The 13,789-nt window shown below is 35.0% G+C and overlaps 2 protein-coding genes across 16 annotated transcripts in view; both read left to right on the top strand.

The window, feature by feature from the left end:
• The first annotated feature begins 14 nt into the window (after nucleotides 1-14).
• LOC114871430 (probable GDP-L-fucose synthase) lies at nucleotides 15-3,193 on the top strand. Of its 3 annotated transcripts, none has more exons than XM_029177302.2 (8): nucleotides 15-115; nucleotides 291-439; nucleotides 516-630; nucleotides 704-832; nucleotides 894-1,107; nucleotides 1,196-1,333; nucleotides 1,415-1,698; nucleotides 2,871-3,193. In XM_029177302.2, exons 2-7 carry the CDS (start codon nucleotides 303-305, stop codon nucleotides 1,648-1,650), a joined length of 969 nt encoding a protein of 322 aa, XP_029033135.1. In that variant the 5' UTR covers nucleotides 15-115; nucleotides 291-302; the 3' UTR covers nucleotides 1,651-1,698; nucleotides 2,871-3,193. The 3 variants fall into 3 exon arrangements, with proteins under 3 accessions (XP_029033135.1, XP_029033137.1, XP_046146167.1); XM_029177304.2 differs by lacking the exon at nucleotides 2,871-3,193 and adding an exon at nucleotides 2,569-2,860; XM_046290211.1 differs by lacking the exon at nucleotides 2,871-3,193 and having other exon boundaries at nucleotides 1,415-1,949.
• The window catches only part of LOC114871427 (diacylglycerol lipase-alpha), a 46,543-nt gene continuing 35,690 nt past the window's right edge, over nucleotides 2,937-13,789 (top strand). For 2 of the 13 annotated variants that reach the window (XM_029177300.2, XM_046290210.1), the window contains exon 1: nucleotides 3,292-4,679. In XM_029177300.2, coding sequence (XP_029033133.1) covers nucleotides 4,585-4,679 — 95 coding nt within the window. In that variant the 5' untranslated portion in view covers nucleotides 3,292-4,584. Of the gene's footprint in view, nucleotides 3,058-3,291; nucleotides 4,680-7,410; nucleotides 7,700-13,789 lie in introns of those variants that run through there. The other 11 variants (XM_029177295.2, XM_029177294.2, XM_029177291.2 and 8 more) reach the window with 11 other exon arrangements.

The raw sequence follows: 13,789 nt of genomic DNA, 5'->3' as shown, positions 1-13,789 counted from the left end.
CCAAACCAACCACTAGATGACACTGCTTGAATTTTAATTTATCAAATGTTATCGACACAACATAGCAAAGTGAAAAGTTGAATTTTATAATACAATAAAATATTTTAATATTTATGTAAGTTTCTGAGTATTTGTTACTTGTTATACCTCTGTTTGAAGACTCATAAAATAACGCTATAAAATCTGTAGCTTAGAAACAGTTGTTTCTTCATACAGGGATAGGTTAATTATATATATAAATATATACACAACAAGATTTTTACATCTAACAGATTTCTATTTTTGTTTAGATTTTATGAAACATGTCTGAAAATAAGAAGATCATACTTGTAACTGGTGGGACAGGATTAGTTGGCAAAGCTATTCAAAATATTATTGAAATAGATAAAAATGAAAATGAAAGGTGGATATTTGTAGGTTCTAAAGATGCAAACTTATGGTAATTTGTTATTTTGTTATTAATAGTTAACAGATTATTTATATAACCAGATCAAAACATGATGTTATATTTTCAGCGATAAAGAAAGTACAAAAAAATTATTTGAGAAACATAAGCCTACACATGTGATTCATTTAGCAGCTATGGTTGGAGGTTTGTTCCATAACATGTCACATAATTTGGATTTCTTGGTAAATAAAATTAATCCCAGGTAATTAATACATTATTATGGAAAGAACTAACGTGTATGTTATAAATTTTTAGCGCAACAATCTTCAGATGAATGACAATGTGTTACAAACTGCTCATGAAAATGGTGTTGTTAAAGTTATTTCATGTTTGTCAACCTGTATATTTCCTGATAAAACAACATATCCTATCGATGAATCTATGGTAACATAATAACATTTTAACATTGTCTTTTATATTTTCTCACATTATCCTTCTTTTTTAGATTCATAATGGACCACCTCATCCATCAAACTATGGCTATAGTTATGCCAAGCGTCTAATAGACATAGCAAATAGGGGTTATTATGAACAATATGGTAGATTCTATACAAGTATCATTCCATGCAATGTATTTGGTCCAAATGATAATTTTCATCTTCAAGCAAGTCATGTTATACCAGGCTTAATGAGAAGACTTTATGATTTAATAAAAGATGGTATAATATATTATTATTAACATTTTTATAAGTTATTCATTATTTTATAGTATAGTTCAGAAGCTGATACATTTTTTTCCTTTTTCAGGAAATACAGAAGATAAAACATTTACTATATTAGGTTCAGGAAAACCTTTAAGGCAATTTATTTACAGTTTAGATTTAGCTAAGTTAATAATATGGGTGTTGAGAGAGTATAATTCTGTAGAGCCAATTATATTGTCAGGTATATTAAAGAATTAATTAATGCTCATATAACATGTTATTTTTAAATGTTTTTAAATAATTCTCTTTTTGCAACAAATAGTCGACGAGTCTCAAGAGGTCACAATAACCCAAGTAGCTGAAGCAATTTCAAAGGCCTTTAATTTCAAGGGAAAATTAACATACGATACATCCGCAGCTGATGGACAATATAAAAAGACAGCAAGCAACGCAAAGTTGCGAAAATATTTACCAGATTTTCAGTTCACACCATTTAATCAAGCCATTCAAGAAACTGTCGATTGGTACATAAAAAACTATGATCGGGCGCGAAACTAAAGGAAGGTGTTCAAATATTCCATTTGCAGTAAATCTGGCTGTGCGAAAGTAAGAAAAATATCAATTTATTATTATATTAAATTTATATTAAGATCTTTACAATATTAAAAGGTACATAACTGCATTTTTAATTATTTATGTAATTATTTAAAATAATTACGTAACAGAAGATTGATAATATGTTACCTAAACTGTACGTTACTTCCATTAGTATACTTTAAAGAGTAATGGCGAGCATTAAACAGATGTTACTGACATAAATGAAATATATTTTTAGAATAAATCTTCAATAAATATTAGATATTTTGTTTAGGCAACAAATTTTCTAAAACTTACTCGTCCTAAAATTATTAAATAAACAAAAAGTATTTATTTTTTCTTAAAATTATTAGAATTATAATTACAAACCTTTCACGATATTTACTTTTACTTATTATTATCACTTGATTTCAAGTATTACTACTTGATTTATGTATATAAAACAATTTTAAATTAAAAGAAAACGGTATAAAGATGACATTTTAATCAAGGAATTAAAGAATAAAGGTCTTCTATCATAGCTTAGTTGAAAGGTGTAAGACTGATTGGTCGGTGGTATGCGCGTGATTATCGCGTGAACGAGGTGGAGCGTCGACGAAGCGACGCAGCGTCTACCGCACAGGAGGCGTCGCGACGCACGCGCGTCTATCAATATAAATTGAGCGCTCTACGGAGCATGGAAGGTGCACGGTGGCTTAAATTCGGTGCTCAGTCGCGCTCGAGGTGGCTCACCTCGACGGTCGCGTAACGTTTGCGTTTTTCATTTACGATGTATTCCTACTCGCGACGCGATGCTTTTTTCGGCACGTGGTGCACCTTCACCGAGAATAAAATATACCTTCTGACAGGATTACGTAACAGTGGGTATTTCTTTTAAAGGGAAGAATGATGATAGGAGTGAACAGACACGCGTTGCGGTATCGCGAACGGTAACGCCGGCCGATCGGCATTACTGGAAAAGTTCGCTATTTAGTGTCTAAATTCTGCAAAAGGTATCTGAAAAGTCATCCGTACGATTCCCATCCAGATTCTGTAACACCCGATGAAACATAGGAGATGAAATTCAAGGAAACTTGTAATAGAAAGACCGAACGTACTCAGAAAGAGTCGTCGTTCGATGCGATAAAACTACTTGCTAGGTGTCCGATGTAAAACACCCTGACACGTGTTAACTGTTTTAGTTTCGTTAGCGAGTTTCATGACAGAAAAGTGGTTCGATGTACGCAGCGACCGACACAAACGGTGAGGCGAACTTCATCGAAAATAGTGATACCGTTTGCACTGATTCAAATGGTAATTTGTTATTCCTTCCATCGAATGAAACGCGTTAAGTGGTGAGCATTAAGGACTCGGTACTTCGAGTAAGTAGTAAGTATCACTATTTGGGGAGACGTTGATAATTTAATCAATATCGATTGGGAGTTCAGACGTGGAGAGGAATTAGCTGTTAAGACTGGTTTTAAAACATTACGTTAAATAAATATGGAATATTTACCCACTTCAAGCTTGGCTTTTGCTTTCAAATTTTACTTTTAAAGCAGTTACGATTCGCTTAATCGAAAAGTTACATCCTTTTCCTTTCAAGCTTACTCGCGACGAACAGTCAGGTCTTTCTTTGAGATCTTAGAATTCCTTTGCTAGATTTCATTCACGCTACCTAAACGAGTTTCTGGCATTGTGGTAACAATATTTCGCACCTCGTGGATGAGATCCGCAAACTTTTAACTTGCAGATAAGAATATTTTCAGAAATGATTTTGAAAGCGTTTCACTACTTAAAAGTTTCAACGATCCTTGAAGAGTTTTAGGGAGTTTCAATCGAATCGTACATATCAAGTAGTCGAAACGAATAATTTTTCCGTTTTATTTTTTCAATAAAATTCTGAAATTCAGTTTCGAGTTCATTTCCGGGCAATTTTTATTATTACGGTTTCTTCGTCTTATTTTGTTTCTGCTTTTCATTGTTCTACAATGCTCATTCTTCTCCGGAGGGTGGCCAAATAATACTGTGAGACCGTAATTTATAATGGATCCGGGAGACAATGTCCTTTATGACGGATGAACTATTCGTTAATTTCATCTCCGGCAATAAAACAAAAGAAGAAGAAATATAGGAAAATCTGATCGTGAATTGTTAGTCAAAAAGTATCAACGTTTCCTTGAAGATAGGTACGAGATTGAAAAATTTGTATAATTTATTTAGCTGTTTCATAGAAAGGAAATAAACAAGTCGTTGTTCCGAAAAGGATCGTGGACAATTTTCCTGTGAAATCCATCGTGCCGCACAGTTATCAGAAATGACCGCAGAGAAACATACATACATACGTATAAAAGCAACACTGCATACACGATTTATCATATTAATTGCGGTATTCGTCTTCCTCTCGCGTTCAGATCGTTGCGTTATCAGGCGATGCCCATGGACAGAGCAACTGGACAATCGCGTTTATGTCGAGTGTCGTTAGATAACTCGTGAGTCAGTGAACGCTGACAGACGAAAAATTGAATGAGGTAACCGCAAAAGACACTCGTGGACGCGATTATACATTTCGAACACGATGCACGGAGCCTCGGCAAGGATACGATACCGTGTTTAGATAGCGGAAGGACACGCACCGCGGGCAGCGGTTCCCAGGGAAAGTTTGCTCGCGAAGAGGATGGAGAAGACTCGCGGTTGGGTGGATAAGAGTTACGGAAATGCGGGCCGCGGAACGCGAGGACGACCTCGATCATATAACCGACGATCGTGTCGCGTCTCGAAGAGGTTTCGGATCAAGGGGCAAGTTCGTGTCAGCCGGTGATTCGAGGACGGAAAACCGGTGCCTCGAGTTCTCGCCGACCTCGTGACTGAACACTTTAGCCGATTGAATGGAAGAATCGACACGAATGAGAAGAGATGCCTGGTATCGTGGTATTCCGACGACGGTGGAGCGTCGGCAGCGACGACCTTGTCGTGCCCGGTGCTTTCCTCTTCATCCTGCATCTGATATGGTGAGTGAACAGATTCGATCAATCGCTTTGTGCCATCCATCCATCCATCCATCAGTTATTTTCAGCAGTTTCAAGCATTACCAATAGGACATCACACGCGGTATCCTTTTTATTTATAGAGGCTCCTTAAATATAAGGTACGTCCGCGGGATGATTCCGTGTGACCTACATTTTAGGCGTCGATCCGTCTGCACTAGCGTCGCATATTTTCATCAATTGATGTACAGATATTCTCTGAACACGTAATATCCGTTCTCTAATTTCCGCTTGAAATTTAATGATCGATCTGAGAGTAAGACCAGTCACGGTACACGTTCTTGCTAACATGTCCTTCGAATAAGAGCAGAAAATTGAACGATTTATTATATGTATAACGTGTAATTAAGCGCGATTAGTTGTGCAGCGACAAAATTAGAAAGGAACAAACAGAGAGAGAGAGAGAGAGAAATTTTAATTATATCCTCGAGTTTCTTCGGCGTTGCTGTCCAACTTCGAGGTTTTACTTCGATTTAAGCTGTCTCGAGCATAAAACGTGGAAATTATAAGACTATGGTAAATTCTAAAGAACCACTCGTTACTGTACTAATTATGCATTTTGAACTTACATTTTCAAGGATTTTAAACGAATTTTCTTTTTATTATATTATCATCTTGGACTGACGTCTATTTTCTATTAAAGATCTAATCAGAATAATCGTGTTTCACCGCCCCCAAAATATGATAATATATACAGGGTGTCCAAAACTACCTGTCCAGGGGTGTTAACTTCTCAGATAAGCATATTCGGCAAAAATGTTTGAGATAAAAGTTGCAGGGATCAATGGATTTGTATTTGACCTTCGGATCCATTTTCAAGGTTATTCGGAGGTCAATACGTTTTTTTTAAATGGGAACCCCTAATTTCACGTTCAGATATGTACTTAGGTATATCCTGGATTAAAATGACTTCTAGAGACCGTCGAGATCTATCAGGGGACATCCTAATTTTGGTTCTACGGACGGTGAAACATGGAACTGCAGCCATCGTTTCTTTTCTTCATATCTGGATCGAGGATGAATTTATATGATCGTTGTAAATGCATTGCGATCAGTGGTGGAATTTATCGCGTGATTAGAGAGGATTATTAGCTATCGATACCACAGGCTTATTATTAGCGATGATCAAAGGGTAGTTTTCGTGTCGCGGCAAGACGGTTCGTGTTCGCAAGTCTTAGCCTCGGAAAATCGTTAACGAACGTGGCAAATGACCCGGGAAAGAGAGGGAAGCAGCGAGGCAGGGAAAACAGAGAAATTGGCGATCGTCCATTTCATTTTCGTTATCCCTGTAAACCCGTGTCTTTTGATACTCCAATAGTGGAACATGGTTTTCTGTGTTTTCTTTCAAAACGGACCAAACAGTCGATAAAATTTCAATTAAAACAACGTATGGCCATTGTTGACAGTTTCACGATCCTTCGAACGAATATACAACCAATTTTCTTCTTTCACTGTGTATCGTTTCACGAACTTGTTGTTGAATTTTATTTCGAAAAGTCCAAATTTCATTGTCACCTGGAAATCGATTCGACGATAGACACGGAACGAATTGGATGATGCGATTAAATCTGTTTCGATTTTGTGGTTCCAAATAATTTAATTATTTTTTTACCAAAAGTTGCAATCGTGAAAAAAAAAACAGAATATTCGCGATTGAATTAAATTTTTATTTTTTATAAAGATGTCTTCGTCATATATTGAATTTCTTAGAAAGAAATATAATTTTCCTCCATGCTGATTAAGCAGATTAAAATATAGCACATCTCAAAATAAATATCCTTTGAGGTAATTGCTAAACGAAAAAAGATGCAAGGAGAACTGCAATAGAACTATTCTTAGTTATTTTATATTTAGAATCTCAGCATACTTCAGCAATATCTGAAAATGACATTTGGTTTCTTTATTCACATTTTATTATGTCTCCAATTTCACTCAAGGACAACTTAAAAAACAGTAAAATTCAGGATTTACTTAAATTTATAAAAGATACCAAACTGATAGAACAGATAATGTAAGTTTTACCTACTCCTTGATGTCGCTAATAACCTTGTAGTTGATGTGACAAAAAACCCTAAATAATAATAATAATAATCTAACAAGCCTAACATTTTTATCAAAAGCAAAACTCTTTCATTTTTTAAGTATCGGAAATCGATACTACTGGTATCGACTGATCGATCAATATACATAATAAGTTGTGCACATTAAATCAATTGCAAATGTGCAGTGGCTTTTGAATTTGTCTATTGTATATGTTACCGACAATATATAAAAAGCAGACATTGTAAAGAATGGCAATATAGGCAATATAGATCTAAATCCTGATATAAACAATATTAATTTTCTCCTAAATTAAAATTTTTAATTAAAGACCTTTTCAGATTTTTTCTTATTTTACTGATTTATGACATAATTATTTTACAAAGTTCTTACAATGTCTAGGAAAAGTTTGTATAATATTAAAATAATCCGGATATTTCAAACTTTGCTCAAAAACGCCAGGCATTCAATAGAATGTCTGCTTATCATATATTACCGGTAACATAAACAAAAAATCACAATTTAAATATTGTTTTGTAGCATAAGAAGAGCGCGATAAAAGTTGCTTCCAAAATTCCCTCTTTTTCGGGTGGCCATGAACCTAGAGAGAGTATATAGTTTCGTTCCCCGTTTCTTTGATTCAGTGCATCCGCAACCGCCGACGAGTCACGAGGTCTGACGAGTCGAGCCGGTCATGTGTTCGTTCAGTTGCCGAACGCACAGTACATAGTCGGTCGGCGCATTTGTCGCGTGATTAATGCCGGTATAGGTTATGTCATCGTGTGTGCATGCCGTTTTTTCTCAAGTACGAGGACGATTCTTTGATCGAGCCTCAAAATCGGCTAAAGAATGCCGGCATTTATCGCATTTGGCAGACGTTGGCGAGTCGGCAGCGACGACCTGTTCTTTCCGGGCGCCACCTTGGCTTGTATTCATGCACTTGAGTGAGTAACAAATAGCGCACTAAACAGATGCCTCTTGTCAAATTCTGACGTTTCTAAGTAGATCAAACTGTAATTCGTATATGATGCATGTAAGTTGAAGATTATTAATGCAAAGAAGCATGTATTGAAATTACGAACGTGACACCGGCAAAGTATTAATGAGCAGTATAATTACGACACATTTTTGATCTACTGATGAACGATTTTTTAATGCATTTGGTATGTCTACCCTTTATTTTAACGATCGATGTTTTGCGGCACTTGAATCTTCGAAAGTTCGTATTAAAGAGGGAATCGAAGAGCGTGAAATTTGTTACGCTCCGATTCAGTGAGTTGGTATGTAGAGTATAACGGAACAGTCGAACTGTTTAAAAATTACTTAATTTTTTTATATAGTTTCTTCCATCGAATCAAGCAACTTTCAATATGAAAGATTTTTCATATTTTTAATAATTACAAAAGTAGTAACGCATTCACACTTTAAACCGGATATGCTGTACTTAAATACATATCGTATTAACCTTTTTAATCGCGTCCCGATAGACGATAATTTCGAATGTTATGTAAGAGTGCAAATGTCAGCAACGATCACTTTGTGGTTAGGTCACTGTTCACAATAATGTTATAAATATTACGTATGTCATCAGAATGTCAACGTTCTGTTAGCATATTGATTCTTATAGAAAATGTCGCATATAATAGAGGCGAATAACCTTCGAATGAAAAGATTGCGCGAACGTTCTGATATTCAAAGTATGCGACGCATCATTAATAATCTGGCCAGCTATACATAAAGTCACCGGTATAGGATAGCTCACGAGTATAAAATAATTGCAAGCGGATTACGATATAAGGTATGGTAACGCATAACATTCGGATTATGGATTTTATTCGAATAGCTTAATCTAACTTGACGCTATAAACGGATGTAGAATTATTTTGAGTTGTAATTAAAATTTTATTACACGTAAGTATTCATTCTATTATAATTTTGAATTGCTAATTAATTCACAATGTTATAAAGATTAGTATATAACTGAAAAGTACGAATAACAAATTAAATATCAATTCAAATTTTCCCGCGTCAATGTTTATACGCAATTGGTAGGCCGCCATTAGGGCCTTCTCCCACCAATCGTCAGTTTCCTCGGGACCGTCCCCGAGAGAACTTAGGGGAGGGAGGTTATCGCCATTTTTTCTGGGAAACTTATTATGCTCACTACTGTACAATATTTAAAATATATTTCTTTGCGTAAATGTTTTCTTTACACTTTTATGTCATGAAATCATGACAGAATCTGTATGTTTCTTAATCGACCGTTTAATATGCAACAACCTAATACGTAATTCATCGGTTTAACAGGAATGTTCAATTAAAAGTTCCGTTCCGTAATTGAACCGGAAGTCTTTGAGAGAACCACGACTATCGGTCGAATAGAACGCCGTAATCTTCCATTACCTTTTACAACGTTCCTTACTTTCTTAACAAGGATCTTAGCGACGTCGTTCCATGGGGTTACTTTGAGACGATAAATAGATTTAACGTGAACTCGTTGGGTTTCCTTCGAGGGCAGCAAAGCAACGCGAAAAACGCGAATACCGCTCTCAGCACAATGCAATTTCCTCTTCTTTTTTTTCGGCGGGAAACTTTCTGTCTTGCCTTTTGCCCGATGAAAAATTCATGAAAATCGGACAAAGTGAACGCACGCGTTTGGAACTCGATTAAATTTCAAATTCGTCGGCCTGTCGAGGCCCCTTCATCCTCGGTATCGTTCAGCAATGTAAATTTCCTGAGAAAACGGTCGTGACATTGAAGAGAGGCCTGGAGAATTTACTTTGAACCGTTATGATACTCTATTTTTGCATCTAAGCGAGTGTACGATGACCTTTCGCGATGTAAATTTATTTTCTCGCTTCCCAATGATCTGAAGTTCTTAAGTCTTCCAAGTTACTGTCGATTTAGTAAGTTTCGTTGATATTACAAGACTCTCTGCGTTATAAATTTAAGATACAACAATTGCATAAATTATATAAAGACGATAAAAATGTTACTTTGCCCACACAGATTCTCAAACGCAATTTGTAAACTTACCAGATTACAACGATTCTCGTTGCAAACTCGTCAGAAAAGAAAAAAATGATTTCTGACTAACAAGGAACGTACTCTTCCAAATAAAAAAAAGTAGACATTGAACTGCAAAGGGTTTACATTCTGGGAGCTTTGTTTTTTTTCTGATAGGAATATCAAGTGGAATTGGAACTCGTGATATAATTTTTGTTTGTTTAATAAATTTATCAGTAAAAAAGGATGCATCTTATTCTTCTGATTATACGAATTAAGATGTGCAAAACAAGCGCATGTTAATTTTTCACTTAATATATCGCAATAAATTCAATAAGGAGATAAAAATTCAAATTTGTAACCTTTCGAAGTAATTAATTAGGTAAATCTATTTTGGGAAATTTAGAGTTGCTAAATTGAAAAAAAGAAATTAACTCTCATTATCTGCATTAACAATTAAATTTAGGAACTTTTTCTAAAAGAAGGAAAAGAAGGAAATTCTTTTTCCTTCATAAATTTAATTACCGGCGCTGTATAATTGATACATGTGTGTTGAAAGTTCAGTCATAAGTTGCAAAGAGAATTAACTGGATGATTTGTAATTCTGAATGTCCGAGATATAAATCAAGTTCATTGTTATTGAAGTTCATACTACGTGTTACACGTGAGGGAATGGAAATTGCTATCAGGTATAGAGGCTAAGGGGAATTGTTAGTCTATAGTCTGACAAAGTTCTAACTTTAATCAAGGCTTCTGAGAGGCTGGCTTTCCTTGTTCAGTACCGATTGACTTATTATAATCTCATTCGGAAAGCCAGTGAATGTGGACAAGGGTATTAGTTAATGGGATTCATGGATTAGTAGATTAAATTTCCTTTTTCAGCACGTTCACTACCGAAATTTAATGATCGAATAATTAAAAGAACATTTTTACATGGAATTAAAATTGTATTATTTATGTAAGATAGCAAGTAGGTGGCTTAATTTAACCCTTGAACAATCGTGACCTAAACAAGGAAATTATTAAGGGAAAGAGTTTTGTATATTAGAAGAATAATTTGTAAAGGAACAATGTAAAATTAATAAGAAATGAAAGTAATATGAAATACGAAATTAAATTAAAATCGTGGCTCTTTACATGGTTCGCTCTTGGAGGAGGATTAAAAAATGAAATTTTGAGTAATTATAATTGTAATGTGTCTGACCACCCGTGATTGTTTTCGCTGTGGTAGTTAATGTGTCAATTATGCAATCATTAATTTTCAAATTTATGCTTTTAGTTTGTTATTTTACAGTATTATTATAATACCAATGCTAATTATTCGATTATACATAATTTGTAGTACCAGCCACCGATGACCTCTGTAGCAGTCGGTGTGTTAATTACGCATTGATTAATTTTCAGTTTCAAGCGTTTCATTTCCTATTAATTATTAATACAATATTAATGATGTTTAGAATATTCTTTTTTGCTTTCAACACGTTAATAATTCTTCACGTGCAATTAGCATAGTCGTTTTCACTGCCGAAGTTAACATGCTAAGGAAACATGCTTACAAACTGTGAAGTACATTCGAAACGGTTGGATTGTTCGCGCTGCTATTTATAAATCTTAGAAATCGTTGAAATTAAAATGAGGAGTGATGAAATTAGAATTAAGAATTAGAAAGTTACCAAGTTTCCGCTTCGATTTCTTCTAACGAAAGTAGAATTGTTTATATTTTTCGTATAAACTGATAGTATTCTTTTGAATTACTGTATCTTCCAAATTTTAGAATAACTATTTCAAACAGTATGTTAATCATCTAGAATATCCAGAATATAACTCATTATATTCGTAACATTTGCATCAATGTAGGAGTGTGCACAGGCAAACGTGGATAGTATGCAAATAGGATACGTGTAATACAAATGTAATCATAGCTTTGTAGAAGATTCCAATACATTCACGGAATTACTATAATTCCGTGAAATACTCGAAGTTATAGACGCGATAAAATGCAGAAAAATTTGAAAATAAATCTTATTTCATTCCCAAAGAAATACCTGAAAAATATGAATTATGCAGATGGAAGGTATTTAAGAATCAAGGATCTGTTTTTTAAAAGGTCTCGTTAAAAATTTCTACGAAAATAAGCATTTTGATTTCATATGCAAACTGAAATACCATCTTCTAATAACGCGAGCGTACGGTGGTATGATAATTTTTCCACTCGTATAATTTACTGGAACGACCTCGTACAATTCGGCCGAAAATTCTAGGAAAATTCGACGCGATGATACGAATCCTTTCCATGCCGCTTTTCATTAACTCTCGGTTTTTCATTTTACGCGATGCTCCCGTATGTTTTCCCTCTATCACGTTCGCATAGATAAAAAAAAAAAAAAATAGAACGCAGTAAGGTAAACGAGCAAATGGAGTAAATTGAGGAATAGAAGACTATAAGATGTACATAACTGTACGTTGTGTAAAGTTTACATTACGTACGATTTTAAAATAGAATTAGAAAGATTGCTTGGTATAGAGAGGAGTTCAAATTTAGCGTTGTTACGGATTTTCGTCGCAAACAAGTTTCACTGTTTCGAGTTGAATAACAAAAGCGTAATACGAGCCTCGCGAAAGTTTAATTTATTAACTCCGTCGAGTATGAAATATTAAAAATTGATCGTAATTTTATGTTTGCAGTTTGTTGACGATCAGCAGATTAATTAATTTCTGTATTTCACGTGACCCGTTTACCGATTATCTCCAGCGAATCTTCCTGTCTTAATTAATATCAAATCAAATGGGAGAAGAATTTCGATTCGAACGTTCTCCGTTCTCTTCATTTCGACACCTAGACCCACACACCTGTAGGTGATTTACTTAGGCGCTTATAAAACGATCCCCTTTAAGCTTCAAAATACAGCAAGCTGGAAAAACATACCTCTCGAATACAAATCCACGCTTGTTTTTTTTACTTCTGCTTCTCATTAACAAACAACCGTTTCTTCTACATCCTCTTTGCGATGATTCATTAAAAAATATATACATATACAGGGTGTCTCAGCGTCGGTAGTACAACCGAGGAGAAGGGGAGGATTTTACATGAAAAAACAAATCGAAAATAAAGAAAAAAATTTTTTCATTTGAGGGTGCCCTTAACTATGGTTTAGATGGATGGATCTCGATAGAAGTCATGTCACTTATAAGTAGTACTAATATCATTACTATCACAATTAGTAGCACAATGGGCAACAAAATCCTAAAAGGTCTTTAATTAAAAATTTTAATTTAGGAGAAAATTAATATTGTTTAGGACTTCTTTATAATTCCTGCTTTTCATATATTGCCAGTAACATATATACGAATCGTGACAAAGAATTATTGAAAGATAAAAAGCAGAAAAATTCTAAAATTATTGTCCGCGATGTATGCTATCTTTTCTCATTGTTTTTCGCATACGCGAATATGAAATTGTGAGAATCGCTATTGAAATTGCGCTTTTCACCGCTCGCTTTTGTCTCCGCTTTCGATAAGATTTTTCGTTGTATTATCGCAGTTGGGTGTTGCTTTGTTTTTATTATTCCGTGAATCGGCAAAGGACGGTGACGGAAGTGGTTCTTGTAGATCAATACATCAGGACATAACGCGTGCAATGGACTAGCTCGTGAATGGCCCGATACACCCTCTTTCGCTGGCTATGAATCATTTATGGTTCACCCTATATATCCGTCCCCATTCAACGGCATTGTGTTGACGCGCGTTACGCGGCTGAAACGGTACGCAACCAGCTTGTCTTTTTGGCCCCCGAAATCGATGGAAATTCTCTCTTGTTTCGTTTGTACTTCACCTTCTTCTATCGTTTGTTTTTTCGTTTTCAACCCCAAACTGGGTGCCGTATTTTTGTAACCTGCGTTTCCACCATGCTGAGCATGTAACGCGCGGACAGTAAACTATTGTCTCGTTTGTTCTTAAAATAACCCTTTCTTTGAAACAACAAAAACTTGATTCTTTAGTATTTTGATTGTTCGACGACCGTATTTCTT

Source organism: Osmia bicornis, chromosome 2 (assembly GCF_907164935.1).
Source record: "Osmia bicornis bicornis chromosome 2, iOsmBic2.1, whole genome shotgun sequence".
NCBI classification, from domain to species: domain Eukaryota; kingdom Metazoa; phylum Arthropoda; class Insecta; order Hymenoptera; family Megachilidae; genus Osmia; species Osmia bicornis.
This window is presented reverse-complemented; position numbering and strand designations above follow the sequence as displayed.

Excerpts from the sequence above, each read along its gene's own strand:
- LOC114871430 (XM_029177302.2), top strand. The coding sequence starts at position 303 with ATGTCTGAAAATAAGAAGATCATACTTGTAACTGGTGGGACAGGATTA. Across the intron at positions 631-703 it reads CACATAATTTGGATTTCTTG|CGCAACAATCTTCAGATGAA; the intron begins GTAAATAAAATT and ends ATAAATTTTTAG. Across the intron at positions 833-893 it reads ATCCTATCGATGAATCTATG|ATTCATAATGGACCACCTCA; the intron begins GTAACATAATAA and ends CTTCTTTTTTAG.